Here is a 23,685-nt window from a genome sequence, read left to right as displayed (position 1 = left end):
ATACCCGTCCTGCATCACACTCCTCCTCCATCACCGAGCATATCCGCCCTGCATCACACTCCTCCTCCATCACCGAGCATACCCGCCCTGCATCACACTCCTCCTCCATCACCGAGCATACCCATCCTGCATCACACTCCTCCTCCATCACCGAGCATACCCGTCCTGCATCATGATCGTGATCCAGTCTGATGCAGAACCACTTGTGACGATGAAAGCAATGAATAAAGTTGTATTGTATTGTATGAGTTGGCAGTACAGTATGATAAATGTATGATATATTTCGATTTATTTTAGAGATAGCAGAAAAGACAATAAGATAAGATTGCACACAGTAACATAACGTGATAGAGTAGAAGTCATTGTCACCACAGAACCAGAAAAGACAGTGAATGTTTCACTCCACCGCCTCTTTTGCTAAAGGCCACACCCACAAATACTCATAAGAGTCTAGGAGGTGGGGCTTATATGACAGCAGAGGTCCCGTATTTGGGCTGGATCACGCGGGTCTGATCTTCATCTCCGTTCTCTGATAGGAGTAGCCGTGCCCCTTTCCGGTGCTCCAGTTGATACCAATAGACTTGGGCGTGTGCTCCCCCAGGAAGTACTGGCCATTGAGGTTGGAGTTGTGGCAGGCGTGGTACCACCACGCCCCCTTGTACATGTTGGAGCAGTTATTTGAGTGCCTATCGTTGTCTTGATCTTTGGTGGTAAATTTCATATTATTGTGGTTTATCATGGAGTCTCCTGCGTGCAAAAAGATTCCCATCAACAGGTGGTCAGAGTAACATGAGTAATGCAGACCACTAGGGGGCGATCACGAGCCTACTAGCCATCTCTCAGAACCCTGAGCAAATCAAAGAGAACCTGTCAGCCAGTGTCATGTATTGCCCATGGAGAGATGTATAATCATATCTTTCTGTATGTTGTTAGTAGCAGCAGGACTGTGAAATACGCACAAATATTCTATAATACAGGACTAGCATAAATACAACACACAGCAGGGTAACAAGGTGGCCCAGGACCAGTGGTCATTGTGGCTGGGCCTGGATCCTTTTTGTAGAGGAGCTGGGTGGGCTCTGCTGCATGGGCAGCTGAATTTGGTGCAAGCTTGTAATTTATAAATCTAGGACATATCACATTTTAACATCCATGGGGAACTAGAACAGTTCTGCTCTCAGACACTTCGGAGAAAGGAGAAAGGATGAGATTGTGAGCCCCATTAGGGACTGATCTGGAAAGCTGGGCGCAGCGCATGTACACATTCTCCATGTTGGCTGCACAATAGTGTGAGATCTGATTACACATCTCTCCAGGGACAGTACATAACACTGGCTGCAGAGAGCACAGAGCACAGCAGTGTGAGATCTGATTACACATCTCTCCAGGGACAGTACATAACACTGGCTGCAGAGAGCACAGAGCACAGCAGTGTGAGGTCTGATTACACATCTCTCCAGGGACAATACATAACACTGGCTGCACAGAGCACAGAGCACAGCAGTGTGAGGTCTGATTACACATCTCTCCAGAGACAATACATAACACTGGCTGCACAGAGCACAGAGCACAGCAGTGTGAGGTCTGATTACACATCTCTCCAGGGACAATACATAACACTGACTGCAGAGAGCACAGGGCACAGCAGTGTGAGGTATGATTACACATCTCTCCAGGGACAATACATAACACTGACTGCAGAGAGCACAGAGCACAGCAGTGTGAGGTCTGATTACACATCTCTCCAGGGACAATACATAACACTGGCTGCACAGAGCACAGAGCACAGCAGTGTGAGGTCTGATTACACATCTCTCCAGGGACAATACATAACACTGAGTGCAGAGAGCACAGAGCACAGAGCACAGCAGTGTGAGGTCTGATTACACATCTCTCCAGGGACAATACATAACACTGGCTGCACAGAGCACAGAGCACAGCAGTGTGAGGTCTGATTACACATCTCTCCAGAGACAATACATAACACTGGCTGCACAGAGGGATGATTACACATCTCTCCAGGGACAATACATAACACTGGCTGCAGAGAGCACAGAGCACAGCAGTGTGAGGTCTGATTACATATCTCTCCAGGGACAGTACATAACACTGGCTGCAGAGAGCACAGGGCACAGCAGTGTGAGGTCTGATTACACATCTCTCCAGGGATAATACATAACACTGGCTGCAGAGAGCACAGCAGTGTGAGGGATGATTACACATCTCTCCAGGGACAATACACAGCACTGGCTGCAGATAGCACAGAGCACAGCAGTGTGAGGTATGATTACACATCTCTCCAGGGACAATACATAACACTGGCTGCAGAGAGCACAGAGCACAGCAGTGTGAGGGATGATTACACATCTCTCCAGGGACAATACACAGCACTGGCTGCAGAGAACACAGAGCACAGCAGTGTGAGGTCTGATTACGCATCTCTCCAGGGACAATACATAACCCTGGCTGCAGAGAGCACAGAGCACAGCAGTGTGAGGTCTGATTACACATCTCTCCAGGGACAATACATAACACTGACTGCACAGAGCACAGAGCACAGCAGTGTGAGGGATGATTACACATCTCTCCAGGGAAAATACATAACACTGGCTGCAGAGAGCACAGAGCACAGCAGTGTGAGGTCTGATTACATATCTCTCCAGGGACAGTACATAACACTGGCTGCAGAGAGCACAGGGCACAGCAGTGTGAGGGATGATTACACATCTCTCCAGGGACAATACACAGCACTGGCTGCAGATAGCACAGAGCACAGCAGTGTGAGGTATGATTACACATCTCTCCAGGGACAGTACATAACACTGACTGCAGAGAGCACAGAGCACAGCAGTGTGAGGGATGATTACACATCTCTCCAGGGACAATACATAACACTGGCTGCACAGAGCACAGCAGTGTGAGGTCTGATTACACATCTCTCCAGGGACAATACATAACACTGACTGCACAGAGCACAGAGCACAGCAGTGTGAGGGATGATTACACATCTCTCCAGGGACAATACATAACACTGGCTGCAGAGAGCACAGAGCACAGCAGTGTGAGGTCTGATTACATATCTCTCCAGGGACAGTACATAACACTGGCTGCAGAGAGCACAGGGCACAGCAGTGTGAGGTCTGATTACACATCTCTCCAGGGATAATACATAACACTGGCTGCAGAGAGCACAGCAGTGTGAGGGATGATTACACATCTCTCCAGGGACAATACACAGCACTGGCTGCAGATAGCACAGAGCACAGCAGTGTGAGGTATGATTACACATCTCTCCAGGGACAGTACATAACACTGACTGCAGAGAGCACAGAGCACAGCAGTGTGAGGTATGATTGCACATCTCTCCAGGGACAATACATAACACTGGCTGCACAGAGCACAGCAGTGTGAGGTCTGATTACACATCTCTCCAGGGACAATACATAACACTGGCTGCAGAGAGCACAGAGCACAGCAGTGTGAGGGATGATTACACATCTCTCCAGGGACAATACACAGCACTGGCTGCAGAGAACACAGAGCACAGCAGTGTGAGGTCTGATTACGCATCTCTCCAGGGACAATACATAACCCTGGCTGCAGAGAGCACAGAGCACAGCAGTGTGAGGTCTGATTACACATCTCACCAGGGACAATACATAACACTGACTGCAGAGAGCACAGAGCACAGCAGTGTGAGGTATGATTACACATCTCTCCTGGGACAATACATAACACTGACTGCAGAGAGCACAGAGCACAGCAGTGTGAGGTCTGATTACACATCTCTCCAGGGACAATACATATTACTGGCAGCAGAGAGCACAGAGCACAGCAGTGTGAGGTCTGATTACACATCTCTCCATGGACAATACATAACACTGGCTGCAGAGAGCACAGCAGTGTCAGGTCTGATTACACATCTCTCCAGGGACAATACATAACACTGGCTGCACAGAGCACAGCAGTGTGAGGTATGATTACACATCTCTTCAGGGACAGTACATAACACTGGCTGCAGAGAGCACAGAGCACAGCAGTGTGAGGTCTGATTACACATCTCTCCAGGGACAATACATAACACTGGCTGCAGAGAGCACAGAGCACAGCAGTGTGAGGTCTGATTACATATCTCTCCAGGGACAGTACATAACACTGACTGCAGAGAGCACAGGGCACAGCAGTGTGAGGTATGATTGCACATCTCTCCAGGGACAATACATATTACTGGCAGCAGAGAGCACAGAGCACAGCAGTGTGAGGTCTGATTACACATCTCTCCATGGACAATACATAACACTGGCTGCACAGAGCACAGCAGTGTGAGGTATGATTACACATCTCTCCAGGGACAGTACATAACACTGGCTGCAGAGAGCACAGAGCACAGCAGTGTGAGGTATGATTACACATCTCTCCAGGGACAGTACATAACACTGGCTGCAGAGAGCACAGAGCACAGCAGTGTGAGGTATGATTACACATCTCTCCAGGGACACTACATAACACTGACTACATGTCACTGACAAACCGTGTAATATAGCAGCCACTTTGACAGAAATCTAAGCAGTAGATATAGACACAGAGAATATCTGCTCCCCTAGTGGTCACATATGTGCACTACAGCTAGCTCCTACTACTCACCTGCATCCCCCTCGGTGAAGCTCCCCAGAAGTAACTGATATTTTTCAGACTCCCCCAAAATTTTGAATGATGAATATTTAGCAAATTGTTTCTGGTTCTGGAAGTCTTGTAGATCCAGGCGGAGCTCCCAGGTGCCTGCCAGACCAAGAGACGAGGTGTAACTCGGTGAGCTTAAAGGGGCTCTCCTGTTTACTTTCTATAAAGTTTTTTTGGAATGTGCAGTTGATGTGGAGTAATAAGCCTCGGGGTAGTAAGTCATGTGACAGAGGCTGCGGAGTTGTGTCATATACTTTGTGTATCACTGTCTCACTATAAAAAGGTCTCTGCTTGCTGTCAGTGACTGGACACAGTGGGGCTCATTTACTTACCTGTTCCATTCGCGATCCAGCGACGCGTTCTTCGGCGCCGATTCGGGTCCTGCCGGGATTCACTAAGGTCGTGTGCCCGATGTCCACTAGGTGTCACTGCTGCGCTGAGGTCCGCTGGAATTCACCTCCGTCTCGGTGTATGTGAGTGCTATTTTTGCTACACAATTTTTAAAAAAATTCTGCGTTTTTTCCAAATCTGTCGGGTTTTCCGACGGCCATGGCCCCTGATTTGTGTTGCGTGAAAGCCGGCGCTGATGCGCCACAATCCGATCGCATGCGCCAAAATCCTGGAGCTATTCGTCGCAAATCGGCAAAATTTCCGTAACCCGTCGGAAAAAACTCAATTTTGGCCCTTAGTTAATGACCCCCAGTGTGTATGTAAAGGACCTGTTTTGGATAGTTTGCTGTAGAGCTGATGTTACCTGAGGATGTGATCATGTGGAGATTGTCGTTTCCCAACCAAAATTCATTCAATCGACTCCCAAACCCTTTCTTGTAGGAATCCCAGGAGCGGAAGAAATCCACTGATCCGTCCCAACGTCTCTGAAATACCTGCACAACGAGCGGAGCGATACTGTTATACTAAGGACAGGGGTCATCTGCTGCTATACAGGGGACCTGCACCCAAACTCTGTGCCACTTATCCTGTAATACTCCAGAGCTGCACTCACTATTCTGCTGCTGGTGCAGTCACTGTGTACATACATGACATTACTTATCCTGTACTGATCCTGAGTTACATCCTGTATTATACCCCAGAGCTGCACTCACTATTCTGCTGCTGGTGCAGTCACTATGTACATACATGACATAACTTATCCTGTACTGATCCTGAGTTACATCCTGTATTATACTCCAGAGCTGCACTCACTATTCTGCTGCTGGTGCAGTCACTGTGTACATACATGACATTACTTATCCTGTACTGATCCTGAGTTACATCCTGTATTATACTCCAGAGCTGCACTCGCTATTCTGCTGCTGGTGCAGTCACTGTGTACATACATGACATTACTTATCCTGTACTGATCCTGAGTTACATCCTGTATTATACCCCAGAGCTGCACTCACTATTCTGCTGCTGGTGCAGTCACTGTGTACATACATGGCATTACTTATCCTGTACTGATCCTGAGTTACATCCTGTATTATACTCCGGAGCTGCACTCACTATTCTGCTGCTGGTGCAGTCACTGTGTACATACATGACATTACTTATCCTGTACTGATCCTGAGTTACATCCTGTATTATACCCCAGAGCTGCACTCACTATTCTGCTGCTGGTGCAGTCACTGTGTACATACATGACATTACTTATCCTGCACTGATCCTGAGTTACATCCTGTATTATACCCCAGAGCTGCTCTCACTATTCTGCTGCTGGTGCAGTCACTGTGTACATACATAACATTACTTATCCTGTACTGATCCTGAGTTACATCCTGTATTATACCCCAGAGCTGCACTCACTATTCTGCTGCTGGTGCAGTCACTGTGTACATACATGACATTACTTATCCTGTACTGATCCTGAGTTACATCCTGTATTATACCCCAGAGCTGCACTCACTATTCTGCTGCTGGTGCAGTCACTGTGTACATACATGACATTACTTATCCTGTACTGATCCTGAGTTACATCCTGTATTATACCCCAGAGCTGCACTCACTATTCTGCTGCTGGTGCAGTCACTGTGTACATACATGACATTACTTATCCTGTACTGATCCTGAGTTACATCCTGTAGATCTTTTATTTTATATAAAAGTAAAAAAAACATAACACAAACCAAACATAATATACAATATATACAAAATATATACAATATCTTACCTGCTGGTCCAGCCCCATTCATACCTAGCAAAAATAATGACTTACAATACACCAAAATGAATAAACACCAAATACTACAACCCCCACCCAACCGATTATTACATCCTAAACCAAACCAATAACAAACACAAGCCATACCCACAAATAAACATAAATGACCATAAATATACATAAACCCACCCCACACCCTCTAATAACAAACCACCCCACACAGATAACATCCCACACCCATTTTTTTTTTTTATATATATAATAACAAACACAGAATACAGATAACACTACACTAAACTAAATCCCTCGCCCGCACCCTCCCCTTCCCCCCAGACACTGGTCTAACGTCCAAAGTTTGCGTTAAGTAGTCCAGACCAGTGCCCAGGTCAGTTCATAAGTCCACCACTATCACCCCCCTCCCAACCTAACACTATGTCCCAAACCCAACTATATACAATATATACAATATATATACAGTAATTACAACATAACATAAAGAAAACAGAATACAAATAAAACCTGAACAACATAAATACAAACCACATAAAGCCCAGGTTCGGCCCCTGCAAGCCGCTACATCACTACATGCTCAGATACAAAACAAAAATCTACAGTGCAGCATCAGCCCAACACCGGGAGAGGAGATGACAGACTAAGGGACACTAAAGGAGAACCCCCTCCAAAGGAGAGAGGCCCTCCCCGTGCCCAGCCTCTCATACTCCAGAGAGCGCACCTTCACCAGGGGGGAGAGGACAGACTAAGGGGCACTAAGGAGAGAGGCCCTCCCCGTGCCCAGCCTCTCATACTCCAGAGAGCGCACCTTCACCAGGTCACCCAGAATGTTCCTAACCACCTCATCCACCGGGAGGATTTTACGCTGCGTCGAAACTAAACACCGTGCGTTCCACGTGTGGTACCTGACCACTAGACTAACTAGGAATAACGTGCATCGGTCCCGGACACCCAGGCCTCTGAATGCTCCATAGGCCCACTCCGCATAGGAGAGACCGGCCAACCCGGGCCAATGGATGGAAGCGCCCACCCGGTTGTACACCTCTGTGATAAAGGGGCACTGAAGCAGGAAGTGGTCCATGCTCTCCAGCAGACCACCGCACTCCTCCCGGGGACAACCCCTTTCCTCAGAGCTCCTACACTTCAGATTGTCCCTCACACACAGCTTTCCATGGAAGCAGCGCCAAGTCAAGTCCCAAAACTTCAAGGGGATCCTGATGGAATTCAATAAACTCAAACCCACCCCAAGATCCCGACTTGGGCAATCCCTGAGGGCCAGAGGCTTCTGGAAATGGGTCAACAGAACCCTCTTGTCAAGGATTTTCCTCGACATGGTCCTGATCTCCCACATTCCCAGACCCCACCGGCGAATCACCTTCAGAACCGGGGTAGCGTAAGCCGGAAGATGCCCATGCGGTGTGCGAAGATCCTTCACTTGCCCTCCTGTCTCCCATTCCTGGAAGAAAGGCCGAAACCATCCCCTGCAGGAGTATACCCACGGAGGAGCCCTCTCTTTCCAGAGGTTTGCTACATTGATCTTAAGAAACGTATTCACTAGGAACACCACAGGGTTGACCATACACAACCCTCCTTGTCTCCTCGTGCGGTAAGTAACCTCCCTCTTGATAAGGTTCAGCCTATTCCCCCATAACAGCTGGAAGAACAGACTGTAGACTCGAGTCCAGAGGGGTTCTGGCAACATGCACACACTGCCCAGATAAATCAGTAACGGGAGCAGGTAAGTTTTGATCAGATTAACCCTTTCTCTGAGGGTCAAAGACCAACCCTTTCACTGGTCCACCTTCTGAGCGGCGATCTTAAGCCTGCCGTCCCAGTTTTGCATGGGGTAATCCCCCTGGCCGAATTCGATGCCGAGAACTTTGGCAGAGTCCTGGGGCCCTGGAAGAGTGTCCGGGAGATCAAAGCCTGGATCCCCCTCTCCCAGCCAGAGACTCTCACACTTATCCCGGTTGATCTTGGACCCAGAAACCTCTGAGTAGCGGTCAACCTCTGACATCACCCATTGCGCCTCCCCTCCCGAGGACACGAAAACGGTGACATCATCGGCATACGCTACCACCCTTAGAGTGGCTTCCGGTGCTGCCCGATCCATCCCGACTCCCACCAACGGCCCACGATCAACCCTCCTAAGGAATGGGTCAATCGGGAACACGTATAAAAGTGGGCTCAGAGGACAACCCTGGCGAACACCAGACCCGACCTCAAAAGAGCGGCCAATCCAACCGTTCACAAGCAGGAAACTCTCTGCCCCTGCGTACAAAACTTTCAGCCAATTGACAAACTCCCCAGGCAGGCCATACCTCAGAAGGACAGACCAGAGGTACTCGTGGTTAACCCGATCAAACGCTTTTGCCTGATCCAAGGACAGCAAGTACCCCTTCCAGTTACCAGCCCTGCCCTGCTCCACTGCCTCCCGAACACAAAGCACAGCACTAAATGTACTGCGGCCTGGAACAGAGCAGTGCTGGGTCCCCGAAAGGAGCCGGGGCGCAAACTGCACCAGCCGATTAAACAGCACCTTTGCCAAAACCTTTCTGTCGGTATTGAGAAGCGCTATGGGACGCCAGTTCTCAATACGAGATCGGTCCTTACCTTTTGACAGGATGATCAGGGCAGACCTCCTCATTGACTTCGGCAGAGCGCCCGAGGAAAGACACTCATTGAATACCTCAGTCAAGAGGGGAACCAAGGCGTCCTTAAAGGTCTTATAGAACTCAGATGTTAAGCCATCCGGACCTGGCGATTTCTTGAGGGCGAGCCCTTCAATCGCCCGGCTGACTTCCTCTTCCCTGATCATCTCTGTCAAAACATCAAGAGAGGGGTCTACTCCTGGCTCAGGGACAGTTTCAGCCAGGAAAGCCGACATCACATCCCGATCTAGATCCTTCCTGCCCAAGAGGTGTGAGTAGAAGGATCTGACGACCTCCAGGATCCCTGATCTGGACCTTTTCAGGGATCCCGTACTGTCAACCAGTCCCGTGACAACTTTACCATTCACTGACATCTTGCAGTTTCTGTAAGGGTGGGGCGAGCGGTATTTCCCGTAATCTCTCTCAAAAACCAAAGATGCGTGTCTATCGTACTGACACCTCTTCAGCAAGGATTTCACTCTGGAGATGTCCTCACGACTACCTCCAGTCGAGACGAGATGCTCGAGCTTCCTCCTCAGGCCCTGATACAGGCGGTACCTGTCCAGGCTCCTGAGGCTCGAGAGCTGGCGGAAGAATCTCGCCACCCTTTTCTTGAGCATCTCCCACCACTCTGACTTACTGCTACAAAGGCCCAGCAATGGTACCTGGCTCTGAAGAAAGTCCTCAAAGGATTGTCTGATCTCCGCTTCCACCAGGAGAGACGAATTGAGCTTCCAGTAGCCTCTTCCCATCCGGGGGGTCTCTGTAACATTCAGAGAAAACAAAATTAAACAGTGGTCGGAGAACTCCACCTCAACAACGGACACTGCTGAAGAGATGGCTTCCTCCTTTAAATAAAACCTGTCTATTCTAGACCTGCAGCTACCCCTATAATAGGTGAACCCCGCGTGGCCTGGGGTGTGCCGGATGTGGACATCCACCAGGCGAGCCTCACTAGCTATGCTATTAAGAGCGACGCTATCATAAGTCAGCTTGTCTCTGGAACCTCCCCTATCCTGGGACCTCGTGACAGCATTGAAGTCCCCTCCAAAGACCACCTGCCGACTTGTAAAAAGGTAGGGCTTGATCCTAATAAAGAGACACTTCCTGTCCCACTTGGACTGGGGACCATAGATGTTAATTAGGCGAAGTTCTTGTCCCTTCATGAGGACATCCAGGATCAGTCACCTCCCCATTTCTAACTCAATAACTCGTCGGCATTCTACCGGTGCGGTAAAAAGGACCGCCACTCCGCTATACGGCTCGGCCGCAAGAGACCAATAGGAAGGCCCGTGTCTCCATTCCCTCTTAGCTTTAAACACGGCCGCCAAATCTGGCAGCCTGGTCTCCTGCAAAAATAAAATGTCGGCTTCAACACGAGAAAATAAAAGGCCGCAAATCTAGCCGCATCAGACTTAATGCTGGCGACATTAATGGACGCCAGCGTCAACGGAGTGGGTGCCGCCATCATGAGTGATTGAGTTAGACGGCTTTCTTTTTACCCATCTTACCACCACCCTCGGGAAATGAACACCCCCTTTTTAGAGATATTGTGGTGTCCATCTCCCGCACCTCTGATGCTTCAGGGGCAGATCCAGGACCTGCCCCCTCATCCTCGTCTCCAGACTCTGGGCCAGTCTCCCCTCCTGAGGACCCTGACTCCCCAGGGGGAGACTCGGCACCCCCTGCAGGCTCCGCCACCTCTGGCCCTTCACCCTCAGCCCCTCCATCGGCAGGAGAGGCTCCGTCCAGGGCCAGGAAACGATTTGAAAGTTCGACCAGCGGGGGGTCGGTTGCACCTTCCTTGGGTACCTTAGTCAGGGAGGGAGAAGATCTTACACCTCCCTTCTTTTTACCCTTTTTCTTCTTTTTGGCGCCACGCTTACGCTTTTCCTCTAGCCACGCCCTATTATCCTCATCCATACTCTCATAATGGGAGGAGTCTGAGGACGTGGCACCTTCCTCTCTCTCGATCCTCCTGACCTCCTCATCCAGTACATCATCCCCTGGGGCCTCAGCGACAGGTGTGGTCTCCAGGACAGCGCCAGAGGTTGTCCCAGCAGCCCGAGACTCCCCCCGCTCTCTCTCCTGTTGACGCTTCTCTAGACGCCTTAGCTGGGCAGGCGTCTTTTTCCTGTCTTTCTTCCCTGGCCCCTCCATTCCTCTGCCTCTGCTAGTCCCCTCCCCAGCAGATTCAGCCTCATGGCTTTCATCCGCTGAGGCTGAGCCCGCATTAGCGAAGGAAAGAGGACAACGACTGTACGGGTGACCGAGATCACCACACAGGTTACACCTAATCTGCCCTGTACAGGATGCAGCGAGATGGCCGACACCCCCACACAACGCACACTTCTGCACGGTGCAGTTTGCGCTGAAATGTGTGGGGTCACCGCACCTGTGACACAGCTTAGGCTGCCCCCGGTAGAAGATCAGGATCCGATCCCTCCCCAGGAAGGCTGATGAAGGGATGTGGGCGACTGAGTTACCTGAACACCTCAACTTCACCATGAAGGTCCAGGCCTCTGACCAGATACCATACTCATCACGATTTTTTTCCGGTAATCCTAGCACCTCTCCATAACGATTCATCCAGGTCATGATGTCAAAGCAAGATAGTGATTCGTTACGGGTAAGAACGGTCACTTTCTTTACCTCGCTCTGGCGGGACACTGCTTGCACAGCAAAGTCCCGCCACTCGGGCTCGTTGTATCTCAGCTCATAGTTGGACCAGAAGAGCTCAAGCCCCTCCGGCCGAACAAAGCTGATATCAAACTCAGATGTACCATAGGGATGGATCAAGGCAAAGATGTCAGCCGCCTTGAAGTCCATCTTCAGCAGCAGCTCAACTACCCGTGCCCGAGGGGGACACACATCACTGCCACGCCACCGAAGACGGACCACATTCCTACGGTTAGCACCCGGCCCGGTTGTCGGGAGCGACCATGATGTCTCCCTGCCTCTTTGCTCTCGGAAGGCAGACAGGCCGTGCCTCTCTATCCAAAACGACAAATCAACCTCCTGCCCCGCTACATTGATCGTCCTTTCTCCCTTCTGTAAGGCCTGCAGGAGGCGCCGTTGCAAAAAGCCGTCCCCAGAGCCCAGAGACGAGGATGATGGACCCCTACTTCCCCCAGCAGCGACACTGGCATAGCTCTTAATAGGGGCCGCCACTGGGGGAGCAACCGGACCAACCCCTGCACCCACCACATTAACACTACCCACCTCCATGCCACTCGCACCACCAGTCACTCCAACACTCACTCCCATAACTGGTAACGGTTCTGCATCACTCACACCATTCACGCCAGCCACCACAACATTACTGACAACATTCACACTGGCTGGACCAGCAACAACATCAGGGGACATAACCACCTCCGCATCTTCGGGCACAAGGGACGGGGGTCCCCTCGCAGAGCATCGCCCAAAGGGGACCCCAACTCTTGTCGCACTTGTGCCCTCCGCATCATCGGTAGCAGATGTTATTTTGCTTTTTCTGGGGCTCGGAAACAATCGCCGCTGCTCCTTAGCCGGTGTGAGGCGCCGCTGATCTCCGGTCTGCATAGAATTATCATTATCCCCAACACCGACACAAAAGAGTACCTTCTGTCTGGGAGGTCCGGAGCTCTCAGCCTCAGCGACCCCTCCACACTGCCGCCGCCCCATAACCAAGTGATCAGCGGCGACAGCATGGAGAGGCGCCGAGGCACGAAGAGGCACCGAGGCACCGGAAGCTGCCACCAGTGCCGGGCTATCCCCCCCTCCCACTGGGGGACGCACCACAGCACTGGATTTTGATCGTATCGCCACTGCAGAGCCACCCTGACTGTCCGGCCTTGCGGCCGATGCCTCCTCTGCTCCCCCACTGTTACCACAAACAGAGACGGAGCCCATCGCCACATCAGATGTCACACCTGTAATCTCCCTGCACCTTTGCACCGGGTCCACTGCAGAACTCGGGGGGGTTTGGGTAGCAGGGCTTGCACAGTGAGCTGACCCTGCGCTTTGCCCGGGGGGGTGTACAGGGAGGGGGGTAAAGATGAAACGTACCTCTTCTTGCTGCTTTGGCCTGGTCTTCTTACTCTTCCTCCGGCTGCTCCCCCCAGCGGCTTCCTCTGGGAGTTCATCGCCAAAAGAAAAGTTTTCCATGTGCACTGGGGACTCGAGCAGCCGGATCTCTGCCATGAGCGCCCCTCCCTGGCTGCCGGTGTCACTGTCCTCCCCCGAGCGAGGTGTTACTGCTGGCTGTCCTGCAGGGGGCCCACTGCACGAGGCCTGCTGATCTTCCTGCAGGCCGCCAGGTGGGAACTGCTGCTCGTTATCATCATCATCATCCTCCTCCTCCACCTGGCTCGCAGGCTGCAACCCCATCAGCCTTTGCTCTCTGTTATCAGCCATCTGAGCAAATCGGTCATCATTTAAAAGTTTTTCTTTAAATGGTCCGCTGTTGTTGCAAATAAAGTTTTTTCTTTTCAGCAGTTTATCAATATCCGCTTTAAGTTTGTTAATTTCACAACATATCTCCGTCTTGCGCTTCTTTGGCGCTGTGTTCGCCCTGGCGCGGGCACATCGCAGCTCCTCCCGGAGCCTCCTGATGGTCTTACTTGCCTCTTCGTACTCACAGAGGTGGCTCTGGACCCGGGAGGCATAGGTGGACAAAGTCTCCCAGGGTCCCTGCACCGCCCAGCCTCCCCCCGCATGGTCAGCCTTACCTCTGTGAGCACTCCGCTTCATGGCTCCAGCCCCGGAAGGACCGCTCTCACCCGCACCATCATGGACATCCAGCTTCTTACGGTGTTGCTTCACATTGGACTCAGGGGGAGTAGGAGCTGTATTACTACGACTCCTGGTGGAACGTCTCACCCCTGAGTCCTCCATAGCGCTGGCCGGTTGCTGTCCTCTCCTGCCCCCCGCCGGCCTGGCCCGGGAAGCAGGAGCCTGGGAGTCGGCTCCCTCGCTCATCCCCAGGAACCTAACTCCCTCCCTGGGAGAGGAGAGAGCAGGCCCCGGGTAGGTAGATGGATCCTCCAGGAGCTCAGGAGCACAAGCACAGCAGCTACACACACAGCCACACCCTCCTCTAACGAGGTAACCGCCTCCAGAGCTGCACTCACTATCTGCTGCTGGTGCAGTCACTGTGTACATACATGACATTACTTATCCTGTACTGATCCTGAGTTACATCCTGTATTATACCCCAGAGCTGCACTCACTATTCTGCTGCTGGTGCAGTCACTGTGTACATACATGACATTACTTATCCTGTACTGATCCTGAGTTACATCCTGTATTATACCCCAGAGCTGCACTCACTATTCTGCTGCTGGTGCAGTCACTGTGTACATACATGACATTACTTATCCTGTACTGATCCTGAGTTACATCCTGTATTATACCCCAGAGCTGCACTCACTATTCTGCTGCTGGTGCAGTCACTATGTACATACATGACATTACTTATCCTGTACTGATCCTGAGTTACATCCTGTATTATACTCCAGAGCTGCACTCACTATTCTGCTGCTGGTGCAGTCACTGTGTACATACATGACATTACTTATACTGTACTGATCCTGAGTTACATCCTGTATTATACTCCAGAGCTGCACTCACTATTCTGCTGCTGGTGCAGTCACTATGTACATACATGACATTACTTATCCTGTACTGATCCTGAGTTACATCCTGTATTATACCCCAGAGCTGCACTCACTATTCTGCTGCTGGTGCAGTCACTATGTACATACATAACATTACTTATCCTGTACTGATCCTGAGTTACATCCGGTATTATACTCCAGAGCTGCACTCACTATTCTGCTGCTGGTGCAGTCACTGTGTACATACATGACATTACTTATCCTGTACTGTCCTGAGTTACATCCTGTATTATACTCCAGAGCTGCACTCACTATTCTGCTGCTGGTGCAGTCACTGTGTACATACATGACATTACTTATCCTGTACTGATCCTGAGTTACATCCTGTATTATACTCCAGAGCTGCACTCACTATTCTGCTGCTGGTGCAGTCACTATGTACATACATGACATTACTTATCCTGTACTGATCCTGAGTTACATCCTGTATTATACCCCAGAGCTGCACTCACTATTCTGCTGCTGGTGCAGTCACTATGTACATACATAACATTACTTATCCTGTACTGATCCTGAGTTACATCCTGTATTATACTCCAGAGCTGCACTCACTATTCTGCTGCTGGTGCAGTCACTGTGTACATACATGACATTACTTATCCTGTACTGATCCTGAGTTACATCCTGTATTATACTCCAGAGCTGCACTCACTATTCTGCTGCTGGTGCAGTCACTGTGTACATACATGACATTACTTATCCTGTACTGATCCTGAGTTACATCCTGTATTATACTCCAGAGCTGCACTCACTATTCTGCTGCTGGTGCAGTCACTGTGTACATACATGACATTACTTATCCTGTACTGATCCTGAGTTACATCCTGTATTATACACCAGAGCTGCACTCACTATCCTGCTGCTGGTGCAGTCACTGTGTACATACATGACATTACTTATCCTGTACTGATCCTGAGTTACATCCTGTATTATACTCCAGAGCTGCACTCACTATTCTGCTGCTGGTGCAGTCACTGTGTACATACATGACATTACTTATCCTGTACTGATCCTGAGTTACATCCTGTATTATACTCCAGAGCTGCACTCACTATTCTGCTGCTGGTGCAGTCACTGTGTACATACATGACATTACTTATCCTGTACTGATCCTGAGTTACATCCTGTATTATACTCCAGAGCTGCACTCACTATTCTGCTGCTGGTGCAGTCACTGTGTACATACATGACATTACTTATCCTGTACTGATCCTGAGTTACATCCTGTATTATACCCCAGAGCTGCACTCACTATTCTGCTGCTGGTGCAGTCACTGTGTACATACATGACATTACTTATCCTGTACTGATCCTGAGTTACATCCTGTATTATACCCCAGAGCTGCACTCACTATTCTGCTGCTGGTGCAGTCACTATGTACATACATGACATTACTTATCCTGTACTGATCCTGAGTTACATCCTGTATTATACTCCAGAGCTGCACTCACTATTCTGCTGCTGGTGCAGTCACTGTGTACATACATGACATTACTTATACTGTACTGATCCTGAGTTACATCCTGTATTATACTCCAGAGCTGCACTCACTATTCTGCTGCTGGTGCAGTCACTATGTACATACATGACATTACTTATCCTGTACTGATCCTGAGTTACATCCTGTATTATACCCCAGAGCTGCACTCACTATTCTGCTGCTGGTGCAGTCACTATGTACATACATAACATTACTTATCCTGTACTGATCCTGAGTTACATCCGGTATTATACTCCAGAGCTGCACTCACTATTCTGCTGCTGGTGCAGTCACTATGTACATACATAACATTACTTATCCTGTACTGATCCTGAGTTACATCCTGTATTATACCCCAGAGCTGCACTCACTATTCTGCTGCTGGTGCAGTCACTGTGTACATACATGACATTACTTATCCTGTACTGATCCTGAGTTACATCCTGTATTATACTCCAGAGCTGCACTCACTATTCTGCTGCTGGTGCAGTCACTATGTACATACATGACATTACTTATCCTGTACTGATCCTGAGTTACATCCTGTATTATACCCCAGAGCTGCACTCACTATTCTGCTGCTGGTGCAGTCACTATGTACATACATAACATTACTTATCCTGTACTGATCCTGAGTTACATCCTGTATTATACTCCAGAGCTGCACTCACTATTCTGCTGCTGGTGCAGTCACTGTGTACATACATGACATTACTTATCCTGTACTGATCCTGAGTTACATCCTGTATTATACTCCAGAGCTGCACTCACTATTCTGCTGCTGGTGCAGTCACTGTGTACATACATGACATTACTTATCCTGTACTGATCCTGAGTTACATCCTGTATTATACTCCAGAGCTGCACTCACTATTCTGCTGCTGGTGCAGTCACTATGTACATACATGACATTACTTATCCTGTACTGATCCTGAGTTACATCCTGTATTATACCCCAGAGCTGCACTCACTATTCTGCTGCTGGTGCAGTCACTATGTACATACATAACATTACTTATCCTGTACTGATCCTGAGTTACATCCTGTATTATACTCCAGAGCTGCACTCACTATTCTGCTGCTGGTGCAGTCACTGTGTACATACATGACATTACTTATCCTGTACTGATCCTGAGTTACATCCTGTATTATACTCCAGAGCTGCACTCACTATTCTGCTGCTGGTGCAGTCACTGTGTACATACATGACATTACTTATCCTGTACTGATCCTGAGTTACATCCTGTATTATACTCCAGAGCTGCACTCACTATTCTGCTGCTGGTGCAGTCACTGTGTACATACATGACATTACTTATCCTGTACTGATCCTGAGTTACATCCTGTATTATACACCAGAGCTGCACTCACTATCCTGCTGCTGGTGCAGTCACTGTGTACATACATGACATTACTTATCCTGTACTGATCCTGAGTTACATCCTGTATTATACTCCAGAGCTGCACTCACTATTCTGCTGCTGGTGCAGTCACTGTGTACATACATGACATTACTTATCCTGTACTGATCCTGAGTTACATCCTGTATTATACTCCAGAGCTGCACTCACTATTCTGCTGCTGGTGCAGTCACTGTGTACATACATGACATTACTTATCCTGTACTGATCCTGAGTTACATCCTGTATTATACTCCAGAGCTGCACTCACTATTCTGCTGCTGGTGCAGTCACTGTGTACATACATGACATTACTTATCCTGTACTGATCCTGAGTTACATCCTGTATTATACTCCAGAGCTGCACTCACTATTCTGCTGCTGGTGCAGTCACTGTGTACATACATGACATTACTTATCCTGTACTGATCCTGAGTTACATCCTGTATTATACCCCAGAGCTGCACTCACTATTCTGCTGCTGGTGCAGTCACTGTGTACATACATGACATTACTTATCCTGCACTGATCCTGAGTTACATCCTGTATTATACTCCAGAGCTGCACTCACTATTCTGCTGCTGGTGCAGTCACTGTGTACATACATGACATTACTTATCCTGTACTGATCCTGAGTTACATCCTGTATTATACCCCAGAGCTGCACTCACTATTCTGCTGCTGGGGCAGTCACTGTGTACATACATGACATTACTTATCCTGTACTGATCCTGAGTTACATCCTGTATTATACCCCAGAGCTGCACTCACTTTTCTGTTGTTTGGTGATATAGTGAATACTCACAATCCATCCCCCGCCATCAGTATGCATATCACACAGGACCTTTAGAGGGGTCTCTCCATCTGGGTATATGGTGTACCAGTCGCTCTGTACTGCCCCCTGGTCCTGTAGCTCCTTGCAGTTCCTGGCCACTAGTGTAATATAAAGGGATAGTGAGTGCAGCTCTCGTCCTGACTATGGAGGTTATAACCTGTAGTCATCACTCACCGTACACAGGATCAGATCTGCTGCCTTCCCCCTTCTCACCTGTCACAGATAGGGAGGACTATTAGGAAGTCACATGCACAGCGCTGGGATCTGCCAGATTATCGGACCTTCTGGATTATTAGACACAGCGCAGGCGTCTCCTCACCTTTCTCCCCTTTAAGTCCAGGTTCCCCTATAGAACATATAACATAACATGTAACTGTACAGCCCAATCATATCAGTCAGTAACAGGAGAGAGGTCACATGGAGCAGGGACTGACCTTTCTGCCCCGTAGGACCGACCTTCCCAGGAGCTCCCTGGTGTCCTGTAATATAACAATCCATTCATTATATATAACATCGCTATAACCTGGGGATCTCCGGTATATAATGATACATGTACAGCCGCTATAACCTGGGGATCTCCTGTATATAATGATATATGTACAGCCGGTATAACCTGGGGATTTCCTGTATATAATGATATATGTACAGCCGCTATAACCTGGGGATCTCCTGTATATAATGATATATGTACAGCCGGTATAACCTGGGGATCTCCTGTATATAATGATATATGTACAGCCGGTATAGCCTGGAGATCTCCTGTATATAATGATATATGTACAGCCGGTATAACCTGGGGATCTCCTGTATATAATGATATATGTACAGCCGGTATAACCTGGGGATCTCCTGTATATAATGATATATGTACAGCCGGTATAACCTGGGGATCTCCTGTATATAATGATATATGTACAGCCGGTATAACCTGGGGATCTCCGGTATATAATGATACATGTACAGCCGCTATAACCTGGGGATCTCCTGTATATAATGATATATGTACAGCCGGTATAACCTGGGGATTTCCTGTATATAATGATATATGTACAGCCGCTATAACCTGGGGATCTCCTGTATATAATGATATATGTACAGCCGGTATAACCTGGGGATCTCCTGTATATAATGATATATGTACAGCCGGTATAGCCTGGAGATCTCCTGTATATAATGATATATGTACAGCCGGTATAACCTGGGGATCTCCTGTATATAATGATATATGTACAGCCGGTATAACCTGGGGATCTCCTGTATATAATGATATATGTACAGCCGGTATAACCTGGGGATCTCCTGTATATAATGATATATGTACAGCCGGTATAACCTGGGGATCTCCTGTATATAATGATATATGTACAGCCACTATAACCTGGGGATCTCCTGTATATAATGATATATGTACAGCCGGTATAACCTGGGGATCTCCTGTATATAATGATATATGTACAGCCGGTATAACCTGGGGATCTCCTCTATATAATGATATATGTACAGCCGGTATAACCTGGGGATCTCCTCTATATAATGATATATGTACAGCCGGTATAACCTGGGGATCTCCTGTATATAATGATATATGTACAGCCGGTATAACCTGGGGATCTCCTGTATATAATGATATATGTACAGCCGGTATAACCTGGGGATCTCCTGTATATAATGATATATGTACAGCCGGTATAACCTGGGGGTCTCCTGTATATAATGATATATGTACAGCCGGTATAACCTGGGGGTCTCCTGTATATAATGATATATGTACAGCCGGTATAACCTGGGGATCTCCTCTATATAATGATATATGTACAGCCGGTATAACCTGGGGATCTCCTCTATATAATGATATATGTACAGCCGGTATAACCTGGGGATCTCCTCTATATAATGATATATGTACAGCCGGTATAACCTGGGGATCTCCTCTATATAATGATATATGTACAGCCGGTATAACCTGGGGATCTCCTGTATATAATGATATATGTACAGCTGGTATAACCTGGGGATCTCCTGTATATAATGATATATGTACAGCCGGTATAACCTGGGGATCTCCTGTATATAATGATATATGTACAGCCGGTATAACCTGGGGATCTCCTGTATATAATGATATATGTACAGCCGGTATAACCTGGGGATCTCCTGTATATAATGATATATGTACAGCCGGTATAACCTGGGGATCTCCTGTATATAATGATATATGTACAGCCGGTATAACCTGGGGATCTCCTGTATATAATGATATATGTACAGCCGGTATAACCTGGGGATCTCCTGTATATAATGATATATGTACAGCCGGTATAACCTGGGGATCTCCTGTATATAATGATATATGTACAGCCGGTATAACCTGGGGATCTCCTGTATATAATGATATATGTACAGCCGGTATAACCTGGGGATCTCCTGTATATAATGATATATGTACAGCCGGTATAACCTGGGGATCTCCTGTATATAATGATATATGTACAGCCGGTATAACCTGGGGATCTCCTGTATATAATGATATATGTACAGCCGGTATAACCTGGGGGTCTCCTGTATATAATGATATATGTACAGCCGGTATAACCTGGGGATCTCCTCTATATAATGATATATGTACAGCCGGTATAACCTGGGGATCTCCTCTATATAATGATATATGTACAGCCGGTATAACCTGGGGATCTCCTCTATATAATGATATATGTACAGCCGGTATAACCTGGGGATCTCCTCTATATAATGATATATGTACAGCTGGTATAACCTGGGGATCTCCTGTATATAATGATATATGTACAGCCGCTATAACCTGGGGATCTCCTGTATATAATGATATATGTACAGCCGGTATAACCTGGGGATCTCCTGTATATAATGATATATGTACAGCTGGTATAACCTGGGGATCTCCTGTATATAATGATACATGTACGGGTGGTATGGGTTATACTCTGACCTTTTGGACCCAGTGTTCCTGCTTCTCCTTTTTCTCCGGTTGCTCCCGGGAAGCCAGGACATCCTCGGAGTACCGCCAGCTTGTCCTTGTCTCCAACACCAATGACTTTCACTTCTGTATAGAGAATGGGGGTCATTTATAAACAGAAGCTATAAATCTATTAGCAATCCTTTTAAATACGTGATACGTAGATTGGGGTTGAAGGTCTTATAACGGGTTCCCATATCCATCATGTGCAGTCGGCTGCCCCCATGCTCAGGTGGGATAATTTGTCTTAAAGGGGAAGTCTAGACCTGGTGAGTGCCAGTGGCCTATAGTGGGTGTAATATCACTTACCTGGACAGGTGTCCTCCACAGCAGAGACCGAGATGAAGAGAAGAGACAGCACAGCCCTCCACATGTCTGCCCTCATCATCTCCACACTCCTGAATATCACAACTAAACATATTCATCCTGTAGGAGATAACACCGGATACATCCACCTTCCTCTGGAATATCTGTTACATTGTAGCCTGCAGGTCATGTGCACGATTTTCCTGCTTTTTTACGAGAAAAACAAGGGAAGAGCCATAGAGGGGTCAACTCTAGTTCTGATCACCTTCCAGAAATAATGGAGTCTAGTAAGAGAAGATCTACTTATTACAGTTTTACATAGGGGCAGTATTATAGTAGTTATATTCCTGTACATAGGGGGCAGTATTATAGTAGTTATATTCCTGTACATAGGGGGCAGTATTATAGTAGTTATATTCTTGTACATAGGGGGCAGTAGTGTAGCAGTTATATTCCTGTACATAGGGGGCAGTATTATAGTAGTTATATTCTTGTACATAGGGGGCAGTATTATAGTAGTTATATTCCTGTACATAGGGGGCAGTATTATAGTAGTTATATTCCTGTACATAGGGGGCAGTATTATAGTAGTTATATTCCTGTACATAGGGGGCAGTATTTTAGTAGTTATATTCTTGTACATAGGGGGCAGTATTATAGTAGTTATATTCTTGTACATAGGGGGCAGTATTATAGTAGTTATATTCTAGTACATAGGGGGCAGTATTATAGTAGTTATATTCCTGTACATAGGGGGCAGTATTATAGTAGTTATATTCCTGTACATAGGGGGCAGTATTATAGTAGTTATATTCTTGTACATAGGGGGCAGTATTATAGTAGTTATATTCTTGTACATAGGGGGCAGTATTATAGTAGTTATATTCCTGTACATAGGGGGCAGTATTATAGTAGTTATATTCTTGTACATAGGGGGCAGTATTAAGTAGTTATATTCTTGTACATAGGGGGCAGTATTATAGTAGTTATATTCCTGTACATAGGGGACAGTATTATAGTAGTTATATTCCTGTACATAGGGGACAGTATTATAGTAGTTATATTCCTGTACATAGGGGACAGTATTATAGTAGTTATATTCCTGTACATAGGGGGCAGTATTATAGTAGTTATATTCCTGTACATAGGGGGCAGTATTATAGTAATTATATTCCTGTACATAGGGGGCAGTATTATAGTAGTTATATTCCTGTACATAGGGGACAGTATTATAGTAGTTATATTCCTGTACATAGGGGGCAGTATTATAGTAGTTATATTCCTGTACATAGGGGGCAGTATTATAGTAATTATATTCCTGTACATAGGGGGCAGTATTATAGTAGTTATATTCTTGTACATAGGGGGCAGTATTATAGTAGTTATATTCCTGTACATAGGGGGCAGTATTATAGTAGTTATATTCTTGTACATAGGGGGCAGTATTAAGTAGTTATATTCTTGTACATAGGGGGCAGTATTATAGTAGTTATATTCCTGTACATAGGGG

General features: G+C 47.6%; 1 protein-coding gene across 2 annotated transcripts; it reads right to left on the bottom strand.

Annotated features, from left to right (window-relative positions):
- Positions 1-265: 265 nt before the first annotated feature.
- Positions 266-22,292, bottom strand: LOC140077857 (ficolin-1-like). 2 transcript variants are annotated; one of them, XM_072125412.1, is made up of 9 exons: positions 22,179-22,292; positions 21,843-21,956; positions 19,312-19,356; positions 19,197-19,223; positions 19,052-19,090; positions 18,848-18,975; positions 5,435-5,564; positions 4,645-4,779; positions 266-747 (listed from the first exon to the last, which is right to left on the bottom strand). In XM_072125412.1, the coding sequence occupies exons 1-9, from the start codon at positions 22,255-22,257 to the stop codon at positions 500-502; spliced, it is 945 nt and encodes a 314-aa protein (XP_071981513.1). In that variant the 5' UTR covers positions 22,258-22,292; the 3' UTR covers positions 266-499. The 2 variants fall into 2 exon arrangements, with proteins under 2 accessions (XP_071981513.1, XP_071981514.1); XM_072125413.1 differs by lacking the exon at positions 4,645-4,779.
- Positions 22,293-23,685: the final 1,393 nt, after the last annotated feature.

This window comes from Engystomops pustulosus, chromosome 9 (assembly GCF_040894005.1).
Source record: "Engystomops pustulosus chromosome 9, aEngPut4.maternal, whole genome shotgun sequence".
NCBI classification, from domain to species: domain Eukaryota; kingdom Metazoa; phylum Chordata; class Amphibia; order Anura; family Leptodactylidae; genus Engystomops; species Engystomops pustulosus.
This window is presented reverse-complemented; position numbering and strand designations above follow the sequence as displayed.

Bases quoted from the DNA above. Each gene is read 5' to 3' on its own strand.
- LOC140077857 (XM_072125412.1), bottom strand. From the start codon at position 22,257: ATGATGAGGGCAGACATGTGGAGGGCTGTGCTGTCTCTTCTCTTCATC. The intron at 18,976-19,051 runs GTGAGTGATGAC...ATATTACACTAG, and splicing joins CAGATCTGATCCTGTGTACG to TGGCCAGGAACTGCAAGGAG. The intron at 5,565-18,847 runs GTGAGTATTCAC...CTCGTTGTGCAG, and splicing joins CTGATGGCGGGGGATGGATT to GTATTTCAGAGACGTTGGGA.